Source organism: Notechis scutatus, chromosome 6, assembly GCF_049901735.1.
Source record: "Notechis scutatus isolate UNSWTSFEM ecotype Mainland chromosome 6, rNotScu1.2, whole genome shotgun sequence".
Lineage (NCBI taxonomy): Eukaryota > Metazoa > Chordata > Lepidosauria > Squamata > Elapidae > Notechis > Notechis scutatus.
The window spans coordinates 50,234,877-50,250,169 of record NC_142014.1 but is presented as its reverse complement, the minus strand read 5'-3'; the positions used below and the strand labels follow the sequence as shown (position 1 = coordinate 50,250,169).

General features: G+C 36.1%; 1 protein-coding gene and 1 long non-coding RNA gene across 4 annotated transcripts in view; one reads left to right on the top strand and one right to left on the bottom strand.

Moving 5' to 3' along the window:
- Positions 1-2,046: 2,046 nt before the first annotated feature.
- LOC148130215 (uncharacterized) lies at positions 2,047-12,539 on the bottom strand. 2 transcript variants are annotated; one of them, XR_015750104.1, is made up of 3 exons: positions 12,329-12,539; positions 11,876-12,109; positions 2,047-2,524 (listed from the first exon to the last, which is right to left on the bottom strand). It is a non-coding gene; the product is annotated as an uncharacterized LOC148130215 (long non-coding RNA). The 2 variants fall into 2 exon arrangements; XR_015750103.1 differs by lacking the exon at positions 12,329-12,539 and having other exon boundaries at positions 11,876-12,265.
- The window catches only part of PLBD1 (phospholipase B domain containing 1), a 45,730-nt gene continuing 34,777 nt past the window's right edge, over positions 4,341-15,293 (top strand). For both annotated transcript variants that reach the window (XM_087968222.1, XM_026694631.2), the window contains exon 1: positions 4,341-4,477. In XM_087968222.1, coding sequence (XP_087824348.1) covers positions 4,369-4,477 — 109 coding nt within the window. In that variant the 5' untranslated portion in view covers positions 4,341-4,368. The remainder of the gene's footprint in view (positions 4,478-15,293) is intronic.

The following is a 15,293-nucleotide window of genomic DNA, read 5'->3' as shown; positions in this document are numbered from 1 at the left end:
TACAAGGCAAAGACTGAAGCTTTGCCCAACAAGGAAGCAAGTGCTAGTAACCTCTGCTTCCCCGCTCTCTGTGCAATCTTCAACCAAGACCTCAGCATCAAATCAACTCATCTCTACTTGCAATTGCAAGTGATAAAAGAACTGCTTCGTGGAAGCCCAGCAAGGACTGCAAGAACAGTCTGCATTAGGAGAGGTCTTATGCCTGCAGTCTGGACCATCGCTGCATTGCTCCTCTTCAGTGCCCTGGATTGCATGTCCCACCATTCAAATAGTTCAGCCTGTCTATTCCGTCTTATAACTTGCCTAACTGAAATGCCTTTTAATCAATGTAGCTGTCCTCTTTCATCTTAAATGAAGGATGCTGCACTTACTTCCATAATTGATATACGGTAGCTTATGTGTAGATATTGCTTTGTATGTTTCATTTTGTGTTGTTCTTACTAATGAGAAGTGGCAACTGTGGGAAACAAAAATATAGGCTATTGATCTATCAGATTCAATAAGGCCTTCAGATGATAGCAGATCCCAGAATAAAGTGACATGAATCAGAGTTTTAGATACAATTATTTCAAAATGTACCAGACTATTTGTACTCCTGCAGAGCCATTGGTAATTGTGAAACATGATTTTGCAAAGTATGTAGCTTTATAAATATATTTGGACATAGAAGGACAAAACCATGAGAAATAAGGAACTGAAAGTAGCTGGTTTGAGACGTACACAAGTATATGTAGAGACTGTCAGTAAGAAAGAACAAGGAAGTAAGTTGTGAAATGCGTGCAGAAAAGTATAAAAATATTGTCTTGGGATGAGTTTAGGGCCATTGGCCGTAGCTATTCCTTGCTGGACTTAGCTATTGTCTCTGGACCTCATTGCAATGGGTTATTGGTGTAAGTAATGTTATGATGGCTATTCATGTTCCAAATTGCTCATGAAATAAACCTCTGAATCTTAAAGTAAGCATTGCTTTATTTATATTGCTGTCTCTCATTTCTTTATTGGGATATTTTTATGACACATAATACAGATGAAATTTGAATATCTATCTGCATAACCACACCCACATAGTTAAGTTCACAGGCAGACAGTTATGTGGATGTTGGCATTTTGTTGCTATCCTATGTAGTTTTTTTCATACATGATTTTATTTTGCATTTTATAACATTGAGATTACTTATTATTTATATACAATTGAGAGTACTTCTACTCTGTTTGGAGGACCATTTGTGTGGCAAGACAACAGATTCAAAATGGTGCAAGAAAGAAAAAGCTGCCCATTTTTGGGTCTCCACTAGCTGTTTTGAGGATGGGAAGTTAGCAACAAAAACATTTAAAAAGCTGCTTCATGGAACTGCCGTTTATTTTTCTATTACATCAAATAATTAGTGTCAACTCATAAATTATTTCTATGGTCTTTTTAGAGTTGCCAACAGAAAGGGAGGGGGGAAAGGGGTTTGAAAGAGCAGTGCGGCAGCTTGGAAATAAAAAGTGCATTCCATAAATAGTTTTCAAAGATAGTAACTAGGTGACTGAAATTTCTGCCACGCAATATTCTAGCTGGATAACATGATTGATGACTCTTGGCTATGGATGTGTGTCATTGGAGAATATGAATTATGATACACCCAGGAGGTGGGGGAAAACCAGGGTCAAGGATGACAATAAATTATGTGTCTCAGAATCGGCTATACCCAGGCAGTGCCAGACATGTTAACTCCCAATAAGTCCTTTTGAAGTTTTGGAAGTTTTGCTCGAGACTCATGATTTAATTGAGGTATGCTGGAATCCTGACAGCCTTTCCCCCCTCCCTTTCTGTGGTAGCAGAGGATGGTTTCGATCTATTGACCTCTGGGTTATGTGCCCAGCACACTTCTGGGTAACTGCCGGAATCCTGACAATTAGATTATCTTATGTCAAATAGATAAAATAAAATAGCTGCTACCATCCCATCTGGAAATAATTGTGAAATCCACCAAGTATTGCCATATTCTTCAAAATGTATGACATCAGTGTTAGTTAAAGCCAAATACTGTATACATACCAGAATATGGATGTACTTTCTTTATTAGGTATCTTATTTATATGGTGCCATTGTAAAACATACTTTACAATATATTTTTGCTCAAGTTATCAAACAATATAGCAGGGAAAAATAAACTTTAGAATCTGAAAGAATAGTTTAAGTATAAAGGGAAGAGCACATAAAAGCAAAAATGAGAGAAAACTATTATTATGTATTTATCAATACATAAATAGGGTTTGCTTCCCAAATACACTAGAGCCCTGAGTTCTCTTAATTATTCACTTTACTTAATTTTGGTTCAAATCCATATAGGATGAAGTCTGTGTAATCACATAGTCTAGGGTTGATTGTTGCTTTTTTCTTGATGGGATGTCATGTCCAATAGGAGTCATGATCTTCGGATTCCAGCATCAGGTAGGGGGTATGCATATCATATCTGGTTAGGGTCATGACCTGGCAGAATCTGCATCCGATGGGGATTTGTTTATTTTGATGATGTCACTGATAAAACAAACAGATAAGCCATAGTTAACGTTAGTTATTACTGATTTACTTAGCACGGGAAAAATAAAATGGTATCCTTAGTACAATGAAATTTGTATCTTCCTGCCCTTGGCAATGGTTTGTTGTGGTTTCTTTGTTCATGATTAAGATCACGGAGGAGACTGTTAAATAAGCAAACATTTAAAGTAACCTTTAGATCATAAAAAAGTAACTTGACTTTGCCTTTCAAAAAAATGATAGAACTGCTTGACTTCTTCGGACCAGCCTAAGCTAATGACGGAAAAATTACAGAATGATTCTTTTTATATAACCCAAGATAACAAAACTCTTGAGAAAATGCCAACTCTGTATTATTCAGATATTTAAAACTGAGTAATCCAGATAATTCAATCAATAAACTTATATAGAGAATTGCAGATTATTCTGGAGAAGATATGCAAAGTATGTTAGCAAAACACTGGCTTGACATGGGGAAACAATAGCACATGAAAGAAATTTAAACTCTGTCTTGACTCTTTTCAGTGTAAGACAGATGGAAGGAAACAAGCTATTAGGCTTTCAAAATTGGTGACAGCCATTCAAAGTAGGCCTCATAAGAAATCAGACTCCATGATTAATACAGGAACTTCATTTGCATTAGCTATATTACAGATAGTCCTTGACTTACAACAGTTAATTTAATAACTGTTCGAAGTTACAATGCCACCAAAAAAAGGGATTTATGACCATTTTTCATTCTTACGACCATTGCATTACAGCATCCCTATGGTCACGTGATCAAAATTTGGATGGTTGGCAACTGGTTCATATTTACGACAGTTGCAGTGTCCAGGATAATGTAATCACGTTTGGCACCATTTTTTTAATCACACCTGGAAAATGCTTTTCCTTTTCACACTTTGTTGTACTTTTCTGTTATGTTTTTGTAAGCTGTCTTTAATATTGAAAGGCACATCATCAGTAACTGGTTTAAATATTCTTCAGATAAACACATCATTCAACAAAAATAAAAAATAATAATAAATTGCAAAAGGAAGCTTTATTTATAGAACAGCTTACATATTGGCACAATACCTTTAACATCATCATTCACATCTGTCTATCCCAGGTCCTTGGAAAGGACTCCATAGGTGGATATAAATGCCAAATCCAGTCTGAATACCTGGCTGACTGTGCCACAAACATATTGTAATTAAAATAAATAAATAAATAAAAAAGAAAACAAAAAATAAAGAACTCAAAGGACAGAATTGATGGACCACTAGGTTTTTTTCTGTTGTCTGTTTTCTATGTTGCACATATTTCCCTGTTTGTTTTTTTTTTACTCAAACATACCGGTATCTATGAAGAGAAATTTAGCGGAGGGGGGAAAACACCAATTAGCTAGCATCCATTACCTTCAGGTGCGGAGACTCCAGTCAAAAATGTACACCTCAGTGTCAGATTACAACACTCCTTGCTGAGTTCAACTTCTGAGGTGTGTAGAAGGATGCCACCCCGTGCCCAAAAATCTGCCGCTGAAATACGAAGCAGACCTGACGCTCCTTCCCTTCCAAACCCCACTGACAGGATCGGCCAGGTGTTGAAATTTGCTTAAAGGTCATTCCGGGTTAATGATTTCGCCTTAAGAGTCTGGGGACATTAAAAATAGGTCAAGACAGTGTAACAACCGCAAAACAATAATAATGATAATGGCTCGATGCTCAGGTGGAAACCTTTTTCGCTTTCTAATCCACCCCGCCTAAGAGAGGGCGGACCTCTCATGCCACCCGGGGCAGCGGCTCGGGAAGTGCCAGGCGAGTAATCTTGTCCCACTTTCGGATCGCCTCGGAGGACTCGACATGGTCCGCTTCGGCAGCGCCGCCTCCTCGGACAATCGCCGCCGGCGCTGCTGGAGCTGGTACTGGGGGGGACTTTTACTTCTCTGGGCCGTGGCAGAAACTCGAGCAGGTGAGAAGGCAGCCTCTTGACAGGACAGGCAAAGAAAAAGCCCTTCTCCCGGTCACCTCGCCGCTGGCCCGGGAAGGGGCTCGGGTGAGGCTGCCGCGGGAAGAGACGGCTTTCCAAAGAGGAGGATGCTTCCCGGGACCCCTCCGCAGGGTCCCGCCAAAAGAGCGTGAGCCGGGCGCTCGGCAATCCCTGCGTTGCCGTGCAGCCAGGAAGTCTCGCTTTTCCTTTTCCTCGGCTTCTGCACTGTGGAGGAAGAGGGCTGGCTCCGTCGCTTCCTCGCGGGTCTCCTCTGCCTTTTTTTAAAAAAGGCATCAAAAAGCCCTCCGTTTGGAAATGGCGCACAACGCAAATAAGTCCAGAATTCTTATTCTAAATTTCAAAAAGAAACGTATTTTTGAAACAACCAGAATAGATAGTACGTGGAACGGAGCTGTTTCGAATTCGACTTTTAGGTCTGTTGGGTTCTTTTGCCTAATGAGGAAAAATAGTAGAAGCAACAAGGAGCAACACTTTTTTTTTTGGCATTCTCCTTTTTTGAGGAGTAATTCTTTGCTGCATATATTATAAAGCCATGTTTCCTAGGATTAAATCCTGAAATGAACTGAAATCAATAATAAGCAGAAATTATTTAGGGTTTGGGGACACTTTTTACAAACAAAAATCATACAACTTTCAGTAAGTCTTCCATCCCTTATTTAGTTCCAAGAGGCAAATATATTCCTGTTCCATTATTGGTAAAACTGCTTACAGTATGTATACAATACATAGTGTGATTCCAAATAAACTTTGAAAACTACAATTAAATTTGTAAACACAAGGTAGGACTAGTGCCCTCTAATTTGATTATTATTCTTTTTTTAAAAAAATATTGCAAATTAGAAAAGGAAAACTTGTTGATCCTAAGAATTATTACTGAAATATTAGAAGTGAAGATGTTTTGTGATATATCATGTAACCTTTAGTTTCAGCAAGTTTTAGCAAATAAGTGCTTCGTAGGCTGAAAATATAATATGTACAGATATGTTGGCACCATGGATTAAGATAGTGTATAAACTTCCATTTTAATGAGTGCTGAAATACATAAGAGATAAAATAGATTACCATGGGAAAATATTTTGTAATTTTATTTGCATACTTAGCCAGCACATCTGCATTCACTAGCTTGGATACATTGGCTACTAGAATAGAGAATTTCTCTCCCCATGAATTGCTGATTCTTAGGGTTAAGTATATTTACTGTATATTTATTTACAATGGTGTACCTGAGTGTCATTACTTTACTCATATACTTATTGTATCTGTTTTAATACATGTTTTTATCTCTGGATATGATCCATAAGCAGCTATTTGTGAGCAATCAGCATTGAATCTATTTCCTTAAATTCATAGGATTTGCTATTAGTATACTTGGAAAACTTACAAATGAGGATGATCATAAGTAACATAAAACTTTTTATCTGTATTTGTGACAGTTGAACTGTCCCAGAGTTATGTGATCATTTGTAAGCTTTCCAGCCAGCTTCCAAAAAGAAAAGAATAGGGGAAGCCAAATCGCTTAACTACAGAATGATTCACTTAACAATTGCAATGATTTGCTTAACAACTGTGGCAAAAAAGTTCGTAAAATGGGGCAAGACTCACTATAACTGCCTTGCAATGGAAATTTTGGGCTCAAATGTGGTTGTAAGACCATTGCCTGGCAGAGAAGGATTAAGTAGGAAGGTGTCAAGTGAATTCTCTAAGAGGAACAACTACCAAGAAGGCCAACTATTGTTAAGTTGATCCAAAAGGCAAAGAAGACCCTCTGATAAGGTTACTGATGGATAGATACATAATACAGACTTTTAAGCATCCTGGCTTAATGGAGTGAAGGATCTTTAAAATTAGAATCATTAAGTATTTGAATTTGGGCTGGGGTTTGGACCTAAGGCAGTGTTTCTCAACCTTGACAACTTTAAAATATGTGGACCAACTGATTTCTGGGAATTAAAGTTCATATATCTTAAAGTTGCCAAGACTGAGAAACACTGATGTAGGGAATGCCCAGAGAAGAATGGTTTAATATTTATTTATTGATTATTTATATTTATTTATTGAATTTATATTGCCTCCTAAACACCCAGGGCGACTCGAGGAGGCTTACAGAATTAAAACCATATTTAAAATAAAAAACAATAAAAACTAACAAAAAGAATCAAATAAATTAATAAAATACAATAGAACAAAATCTGGAAATAAATAAATAATCACCCCCAACTCCCACCCTCTGCCCCTACGACAGCAGCATTACTTACTCCTAATAGTCTAATTAAAATCATATATTTTTATATCTTTTAAAATAATTTGATGATATCAGTATATTAAATAATATCTATAAATTACGAACCTTTTCTTTAAGAGGGATTGTAAGACTTGGGGAACAGCTCCTTCTTTTGATGAATTACAATCTACTGACACGTTTTTTAAACTGTTTTAATGTATTGATTTTTCTCCACTCCTTGGCCATGTCATAAGCTGATTTACAATTTTCATCTGATTTGTTTAAAAGTTCTAAAATCAGATAATTTCTCAATTGAAGTAGTTTAGAAAAAATTAGTCTTATCAATGAGTGTCAAGAATTATATGATAATCAATATGTGACATCTTCCTTTTTATCTAGTGTTCAAAATTCTAATTTTCTCAATCAGAAATTATTTTAAAAAATAACTAAATTTGCTTTTATCCATATAATTTTATTAAAACTTTTCAGAAAGAAGATTTAAAAAAACAAATATAAACTAATATAAAAAGAGAAGTTGAGATCAAAGAAAGAACTAAAATGCAAAAGCAAAGAAAGAAAGTACAAAGGAGTAGCCTCTGGGTTTTTTCACATCAGTTATAAGTACAATTATAAATTACTTGGTTGCAAAATATCTTATTTTTCCTTATAAACTATCCTTACTCACCATCAAAACTATAAATCACAAATTCATTTTTTCTGTTTCTCACAAAAAGTCTATAAGGAGTTTCTAGTTAGCAATAAATCTAGACACTATGTTTTCTCTAATTAATAAGTCAATTTGGCTGTTTCTGCAAGTTCCATTGTCTTCACCAGCTGTTCTGACCCAAACCTGGTTCCAAGAGAGCAAACACAAGACAAAGACAGCAGTACAATCTTTTTATGTTTCAGCTAAGAATTATGTTGCTTCACAGATAAAAGGCTGTTTCCAACTAATTAGCTCTGACAAGAAAGAACCTTGCCAAGTTTTCGCAAGTCTGCCAAAACACAACAGAGAAGAAATAGTTTACAATATAAGAGTCTATAAGAGTCATTACCAACTGTAATGTCCACAAGGCTGAGTTCAAAACGTCTTTGCCTTCTGCAAAGGTTAGTTTCACAGCTGGCTTTTATCTTCTTGAAGGAGGAGCCATTATCTTGCAGCCTTACTCCCGAGTCGCCCATGCTGTTGTAATTGTTCTTTCCTACGAGCAATCCTGCGTGCACGTGCACTTGGCACAGGCTCCTTGGGAACCTCCTCATCACTGCTGCCAGCCCCCACAATCTCTGAAGGTCCTGGCCTAATGGTCCTGGCCCCTTATCTGAGTCCTTGCTTTCATCAGCCATCCATACCTGCTGCCGGCTAACCACAACACCAGCCAAATATTTCCACCTTTTCACATATAATAATTTTGGTAAAGTTGTCATGTTTAAAAACAAAGTTTCATGACTTTTCCCCAACTGATAGGTAGTTCTCGACTTAAAATAGTTCAGTTAATGACAGTTCAAAGTTACAATAGCACTGAAAAAGTGACTTATGACCATTTTTCACTTATGATTGTTGCAGCATGATATTAAGCTGGCAGGAATAGTTAGCACCCAAGAAGATAGTCTCGGCTTCCGGTTTTGCAAGGCTGGCGGCGGCAGGAATTCGTGACTCTCCCGATTCCTGCAGCGCTCGCTGCTGAGGTGCCTCCGATCCAAACGGATCTGGAGGATATGGTTGCCCGTAGAGGCAACCAAAGAGAGAGGGGATCTGGATTGGGGTTTGGGGTTCCGCAAACCCCTCCCCAGCCGGCAAGACCCCTTTTTCCTAAGGCGGTGGAGCCTGCAGCCAGGTAAGATTTGTGCTGGAGGAAGTAGGAGAAAGCGAAAGTGCTGGCTGAACCGGGACAACAAGAAACTTTTAAACACCCTGGAAACTAAATCATTTGAAGGATACATCATCTCCCAGAGAAGATTGTAAAGCGGTGGAAGAAAGCTGGAAAGGGAAAGTTATTTTCTTTCACTCTCCCTTCTCACAGAAACAGCAGATGGAAATCTGGAAAACCTACTTGGGCATAGAAGGTAATCTAACTTGAAATTTAAAGCCAAGGGGATAAAGGATTTCTGGACATTGGAATTAAAAACCTAAAATTCTTTTTATTTGCTATAAGTGGAAGGGAAGAGATAAAGACTTATTTTAAGATTGTATTGAAGGAGACTGCTTTGAGTTCATAAGATCAGAAATAAAAGATATTACGACTTCTAGAAGACTACTTTGGAACTGTGTATTTGAATTCTACCCTAGGAAGAGAAAATATAGAAAGAAGAAAGTGCTAAATGAAACTGTTTGCTCTGATTTGATTTGCTTTGTGACTTTGGGATTTCTGTGAACTATTTCTTGAAAGATTAAAGACATTCAGGTTGTTTTAAAAAGAAAAAAAGAAAAAATGGCATTATCTTTTGAAGAATTACAAATGGAATTTCAAAAACTGAAAGAAGAGGAACAAGAAGGCAAGGGCTCTTCTGGATCTATTTTTCACTTTTTAGAAATGGCGACCTCTACCTATCAAGAAATACAACAACGACAGGAAGGCTGGGATGAAGAAGAAGAAGAAGCCATCTTTAATGGACAAATACTCTTAGTGGAGGAAGAAAAGCGAAAGGGGGCAAGGAAAAGGTGAATTCAGGACTTAAAAAGCAACCAAGAAAAAGAAAAATAAGATGAAAAATCGATATGATGTCATAAAGCAACAGAAAAGAGAAATACAACAGAGAGGGAAGATTAAGAGAGTGAAATTTGAGAGAAAATTTTTCTCAAAAAGCTAGAATTGATAAGAAAGAAAGGGAAAAAGGAAAGAGAAGTCATAAAGGTTTCAAACAAGAAGTTAAAAAACAGGTTTTTTTCAGAGATAAGGGGTAAGATATAATTTTATAAAAATGATTCTGCAAAAGTACATAAGATTGTATCGTAGATATTAGTACTTGAAACTGAGTCAGAAAATTAAAATATTATATGAATTAATAATGCATTAAAGGGAAGCTATGAAAATGTTTAAGATTTAATAATAGAGTTTAATTTCCTATGAAACATTGTTCTTATTATATCATAAACTCAATATTCCTTTTTATTGTTTTATTACTACTTATTAAATTTAATATTATTTGCTTGTTTTATTATTTTGAAATGTAGTACTTAGAATGTATGAAGCAGAATCAGTATGGAAAATATGTATTATTTTAAGTGTTAAATTTAGGGGAAAGATAAAAAGTTGTCATACTTCAACCAGTGTTTACAGGAGAAATATTGTATTAGAAAGAAAGGATAAATAGATGATTGAAAGAGAACGGACAAAAGATGCAAGTATAATTATTTAAATCGAGATGAAATAAATAAAATAGAATTAAAAGAGTGAATAGGAGAGAGAAATATATAGAAAATACAGAATGTTAAATAAGATATGAAATAGTATATTAAGTGAGCACGAATTTGATTTATGTCTGTACAAAAGATTTAACCGGGTAAGCCGCTTTCCAAAAAGAAGTTTTATGTATTTATGTTTTGTGTAATGTTTGTCCACGTTTGAAAGGATGTGGAAGAGAACTAATGAAACTATATACAATGAATATATATAATTCAAGGCAAAAGAAATACAATTAAATAGAAGGAAAGGGGGCAATAAAGAGAAGTTGGGAAAAGATATGAAGTTGAACAGATAAGACAAATATACATATTAAATTGTGTTTGTATAGAAATGTGATAATTTGGAATTATTTTGTTTTTAAATAAGATGTTTTATTTGTTTTTTTAGAAAAGATATTTTATGTTACTACATCCTATGTCTTGTTTGTTTGTGTATTGTTTTTTTAAAATTAATAAAATCTGTAAAAAAAAAAAAAAGAAGATAGGCTCAAGATCCAGATGGATCTTGACAGACTAGAACACTGGGCCGTATCTAACAAAATGAAATTCAATGTAGAGAAAAGTAAAGTCTTACACTTAGGCAAGAAAAATCAAAAGTACACATGTAGACTGGGTGAAAACAGGCTCAATATCAGTAATTGTGAGAGGGACCTTGGAATCTTAGTGGACAACCAACTAAATATGAGCCAGCAGTGTGCAGCAGCAGCCAAAAAAGCTAATACAATCCTAAATTGTATTAACAGAGGGATACAATCAAGATCAAAGGAGGTACTAATATCACTCTCTAAAGCCTTAGGAAGACCACACCTAGAGTACTGCATCCAGTTTTGGTCACCACATTATAAAAAAGATGTTGAGACTCCAGAAAAAGTACAGAGAAGAGCAACCAGCATAATTAGGGGACTGGAGACTAAAACATATGAAGAACGGCTACAGGAACTGGGTATGGTTAGTCTAGTGAAGAGAAGGACCAGGGGAGACATGATAGCAGTCTTGCAATATTTGAAGGGCTGCCACAGAGGAAGGGGTCAAGTATTTTCTAAAGCACCTGTAGGCCAGACAAGGAATAATGGGTGGAAACTGAACAAGGAGAGATTTAACCTGGAAATAAGGAAAAACTTTCTGACAGTGAGAACAATCAACCAATGGAACAGCTTGTCCTCGGAAGTTGGGGGAGTGTCATCACTTGAGACTTTCAAGAAGAGATTGGACTGCCATTTGTCAGAAATGGTGTAGGGTCTCCCGTTTGGGCGGGGGGTTGGACTAGATGACTCAACAAATTTCACACTTAGCAACATACATTTTGGGGTCAAATATGATTTTAAGTTGAGGACTACCTGTATTTATCACTCTGATTTAGTGTTTGTATTTGAATACAAGCTTTATGACTTTTTTTACAAGTCCATCAAGCATAGTAAAACATTTCTTGCTTTCCAATATAAATTTGTAATGTCTTTATACATTTTAGGGAATTTTTCTGGTCATGTATACCAAAACATAACTTTATAAAAAATTCTTAAGATCATAACATACAGTAATATAAATTTCAATATTTTCCACCACATATTTTCCCATTGTTTCAAACACCCAAAGTAGTTGAAATTTTCATGATTAAAATTCCTGAGTTTATTTTCAAGAAATGATCAGTTATACTTTATACCTTAGTATTCTTAAGTTATACTGTTAGTTTGAGTGATAGATTGGAAAAAAATAGAGATGGGTATGATCCCCTTACCGAAAGCTACTTTTATATTGTGGTCGAGGCATCTGGCTGGAGGTTTTGAGTTCTTGTCTCAGTTTATACACAATAGAGGCTGGTGATCTTGGGTCAGTCACACTCTCTCAGTCCTAAGAAGGAGGCAATGGCAAACCACTTTTGAAAAATCTTGCCAAGAAAACCTCAGGGATTATCCAGGCAGTTGCTAGGAGTCAAAGCTGAGTCAAAGACATATACACACACAAAACAACCCTTTACAGTGAGGAAAGAAAAGAGAATGCTTAGTGCAATGTACTAAATCTGTTTTTCATCTGTCACAAATAAATGCTTACCTCTGTAAATTCCATAACACAATATTAATATGGTTATAAAATATTGTTTAATCTTTGCAATGTTAATTATATTATGTTAGAGTAATGTTATTGTAATGTTAAAGCCTTTAGTATGGAAATTGTAAGTTAAGATGCTGACCTTAGCTTCTATGGCATGTAATCAGTCAGCATGTTCTGCTGGCTCACATACTGCATTTGAGTAAACTTAATCTCTGTGTCAACACATTCCCTTGGTCTTTTAGACTACTCATTGTTCTCTGTGGACTTGGGACAGTGTTGCAAAAGCTGATTTTCTTGGTATGTTTTCATTTTAATTAAAGAAAACTGTCCTAGGTTTGTGCAGATATTCTATGAAATCTATTGAGAAAAATATAATGAATTTAAGACAAGAAAGATGGGTTTAAGAATTATGAATGATAGATAGAAAGGGGAGTATGAGTATATTCCCCATATCTCCTAATTTTAAAAAAGTATTTATAAGCAGCTTCAAAACACCACAGCTTTCTAAAACTGCATGAAGTGTTAGAAATGAACAATCCTGCATTAAAATACTTTTTAAAAGATGTTAGTCCATCCTGCATGTAGTCAATAATGTAGGCCAAAGGTGATGAGGAGTTTTATGCCCCATTCTCTTGTCATTTTTCTCACACCATATGGCTGATGCCAAAGAGGTGAAGTTGTTGCTCTACCAACAACTTGGTGCAGCAACTTGTATAGTGGTCAATGGTACCATGTAAGTACAACAATGGAGCTGGACTTGGGTTGCTGCTGTTGGCAAATTTTTGTGGTATTCACTCTTTTGGAAGCATTTCTTTGCGACTTTTTGGGAACGTAGGAGAAAAATCAATTCGTTCTTTTTACTCTCACCTCATCATTGGAAAATGCAGCTGAATGTGAAAAGACTTTCCCAGACAAGATGGATTGCTCATTATGAAACTATGCCTGCAGTAAAGATAAACACTGGAGCCTTAATATCAACCTTTGAAATGCTGTGGGATTTCCCACCCATCCCCCAAAACAAAAGAGAGTCAACGGCTTAGACTTTGCTCCCTGCTATATGTGATTTTCTTTCCTGAATTATCCTATGTTCCTGATATGAAGTTTTAGATGAGATGAATTAGATACAAGGGACATAGTAGCTCAGTGGCTAAGACGCTGAGCTTGTGGATCAGAAAGGTCAGCAGTTCGGTGGTTCGAATCCCTAACTCCGCATAACGGAGTGAGCTCCCATTACTTGTTCCAGCTTCTGCCAACCTAGCAGTTCAAAAGCACGTAAAAATGTAAGTAGAAAAATAGGGACCACTTTGGTGGGAAGGTAAGAGCGCTCCGTGCGCCTTTGGCATTTAGTTATGCCGGCCACATGACCACGGAGATGTCTTCGGACAGCACTGGCTCTTTGGTTGTGAAATGGAGATCAGCACCGTCCCCTAGAGCTGGAAACGACTAACACACATGTGCGGGGAACCTTTATCTTAATTAGATACAACAATATTTACAAACAGCTAGAATCAACCTTGAACAATGTATAGTGCAAGCCCAAGGCTTGAAATTTGTTCCTGGAAGTTTAGAACTCAGAAATTGTGAGGAAATTAACAATAAATGGACATAAGCATAGTAAAAAAGAATAAAATGTTGAAGAAGAATGCCAGGAAAAATTGTAAACATGCTGGTCTTACATTACCAGAAGAAATCTAAAGGGCAGTATTTGAATGCTTTGAACATTTTCACCAAGAAATAGACACTTATTCTAAAAGGATGGATCAAATAATTTCAATGTTCACTATCTTTCAGCCATTTTCTTTGATTTTTTTCAGAAAAAAAACAAAAATTTGTTGGAAATTTTTCTGGTAAAAATATTTTATGGACATTACAAAAGAACAAGTGCAGCAGAATAGGTCAGTTGGTTTAATGCTTGAAAACTGCTAAATACGCATATAAATACTTAACACTATGAAATAAACTAAAATACACAGTATATTAAGGATTTTTGAATGTGCCTGGAGCCTGCAGCTTTATTGGCAAGATTTGGGGGGTGATTTGCCATTAGTTCCTTCCTAAGGCAGAGAATTCCTAGATTTTTTTAGTTTGTTTTAAGTAAATATGTACAATAAATATTCACTAGATAGGCCATTTATAATAAATATTCACTATAACAACATCTATTATGTATAACCTTGAATTTACCACTTAGTAACTAGGAATTTACCACTTAGTAACTAGGAATTTTATGTATGATGAGTTACTAGATATTGTCACTTTCATATTCTCATGTAGCAGTATTATTTTCTGTCATATATACAGAAATATACAGCAATAGTAGTAGTGGCATTTTCAGTTCTACATACATGCTTACGCTATTCTAAACTTTGAAAACTTCTCTGTGATTGCTGCCAATTGTTGGTTGCTCTTCCAGCTGATTCAGGTGTCTAAACTGAAATTCTGGAGCGAAGCAGAGGTCAGTCCAAAACCTGATTTGGGGAAGAAAATGGATTCTGTGGCTGCCTAAGCAGAATAACCCCAGAGAACTATGGGATTAGATGGAAGGGAGCATGTGCTTATCAGCATACAATTACTAGGATGCCAAGCAGATTTTTCTTGCTAAGGACTACCGACAATAAAATGGTAATATGAGTCAGATTGTACCCACAAACTGCTACTTGTTTAAAGGGAAAGCATTACTTTAACATCAGAACAGCTAAGAACAACTTTAAGCTAGCCTCAGGTATTTGAGGATAAGTTGAAGGCAATATAATGAAAAACGGCAGAAAAGTTACAGGGGCATGTTCCTGTTGTGACTTAGTGTGAGCAGGGAAATGTCCTGGGAGAGTTCTGAATAGGGTTGCTAATTGTGCTGTCTTTGGAAGTTGAACGACAAGCACCAGAATTCACCTTTATTCCAATACTTCTTGTTTCTTCACTGTTTAGCAAATAACTCTGAGAGGCAATTGCCACTTTCTATCTGGAATTGGGGATCTTTTAGTATTTATTTTTTAGTATTTATTTGATTTGTCAATCGCTTACAAGATACAGGTATAAGAATAAATATAGTTTTGAAGACATGAGATAGATACTTATAAGAAAAATAGTAAACAATAGGACAAGGA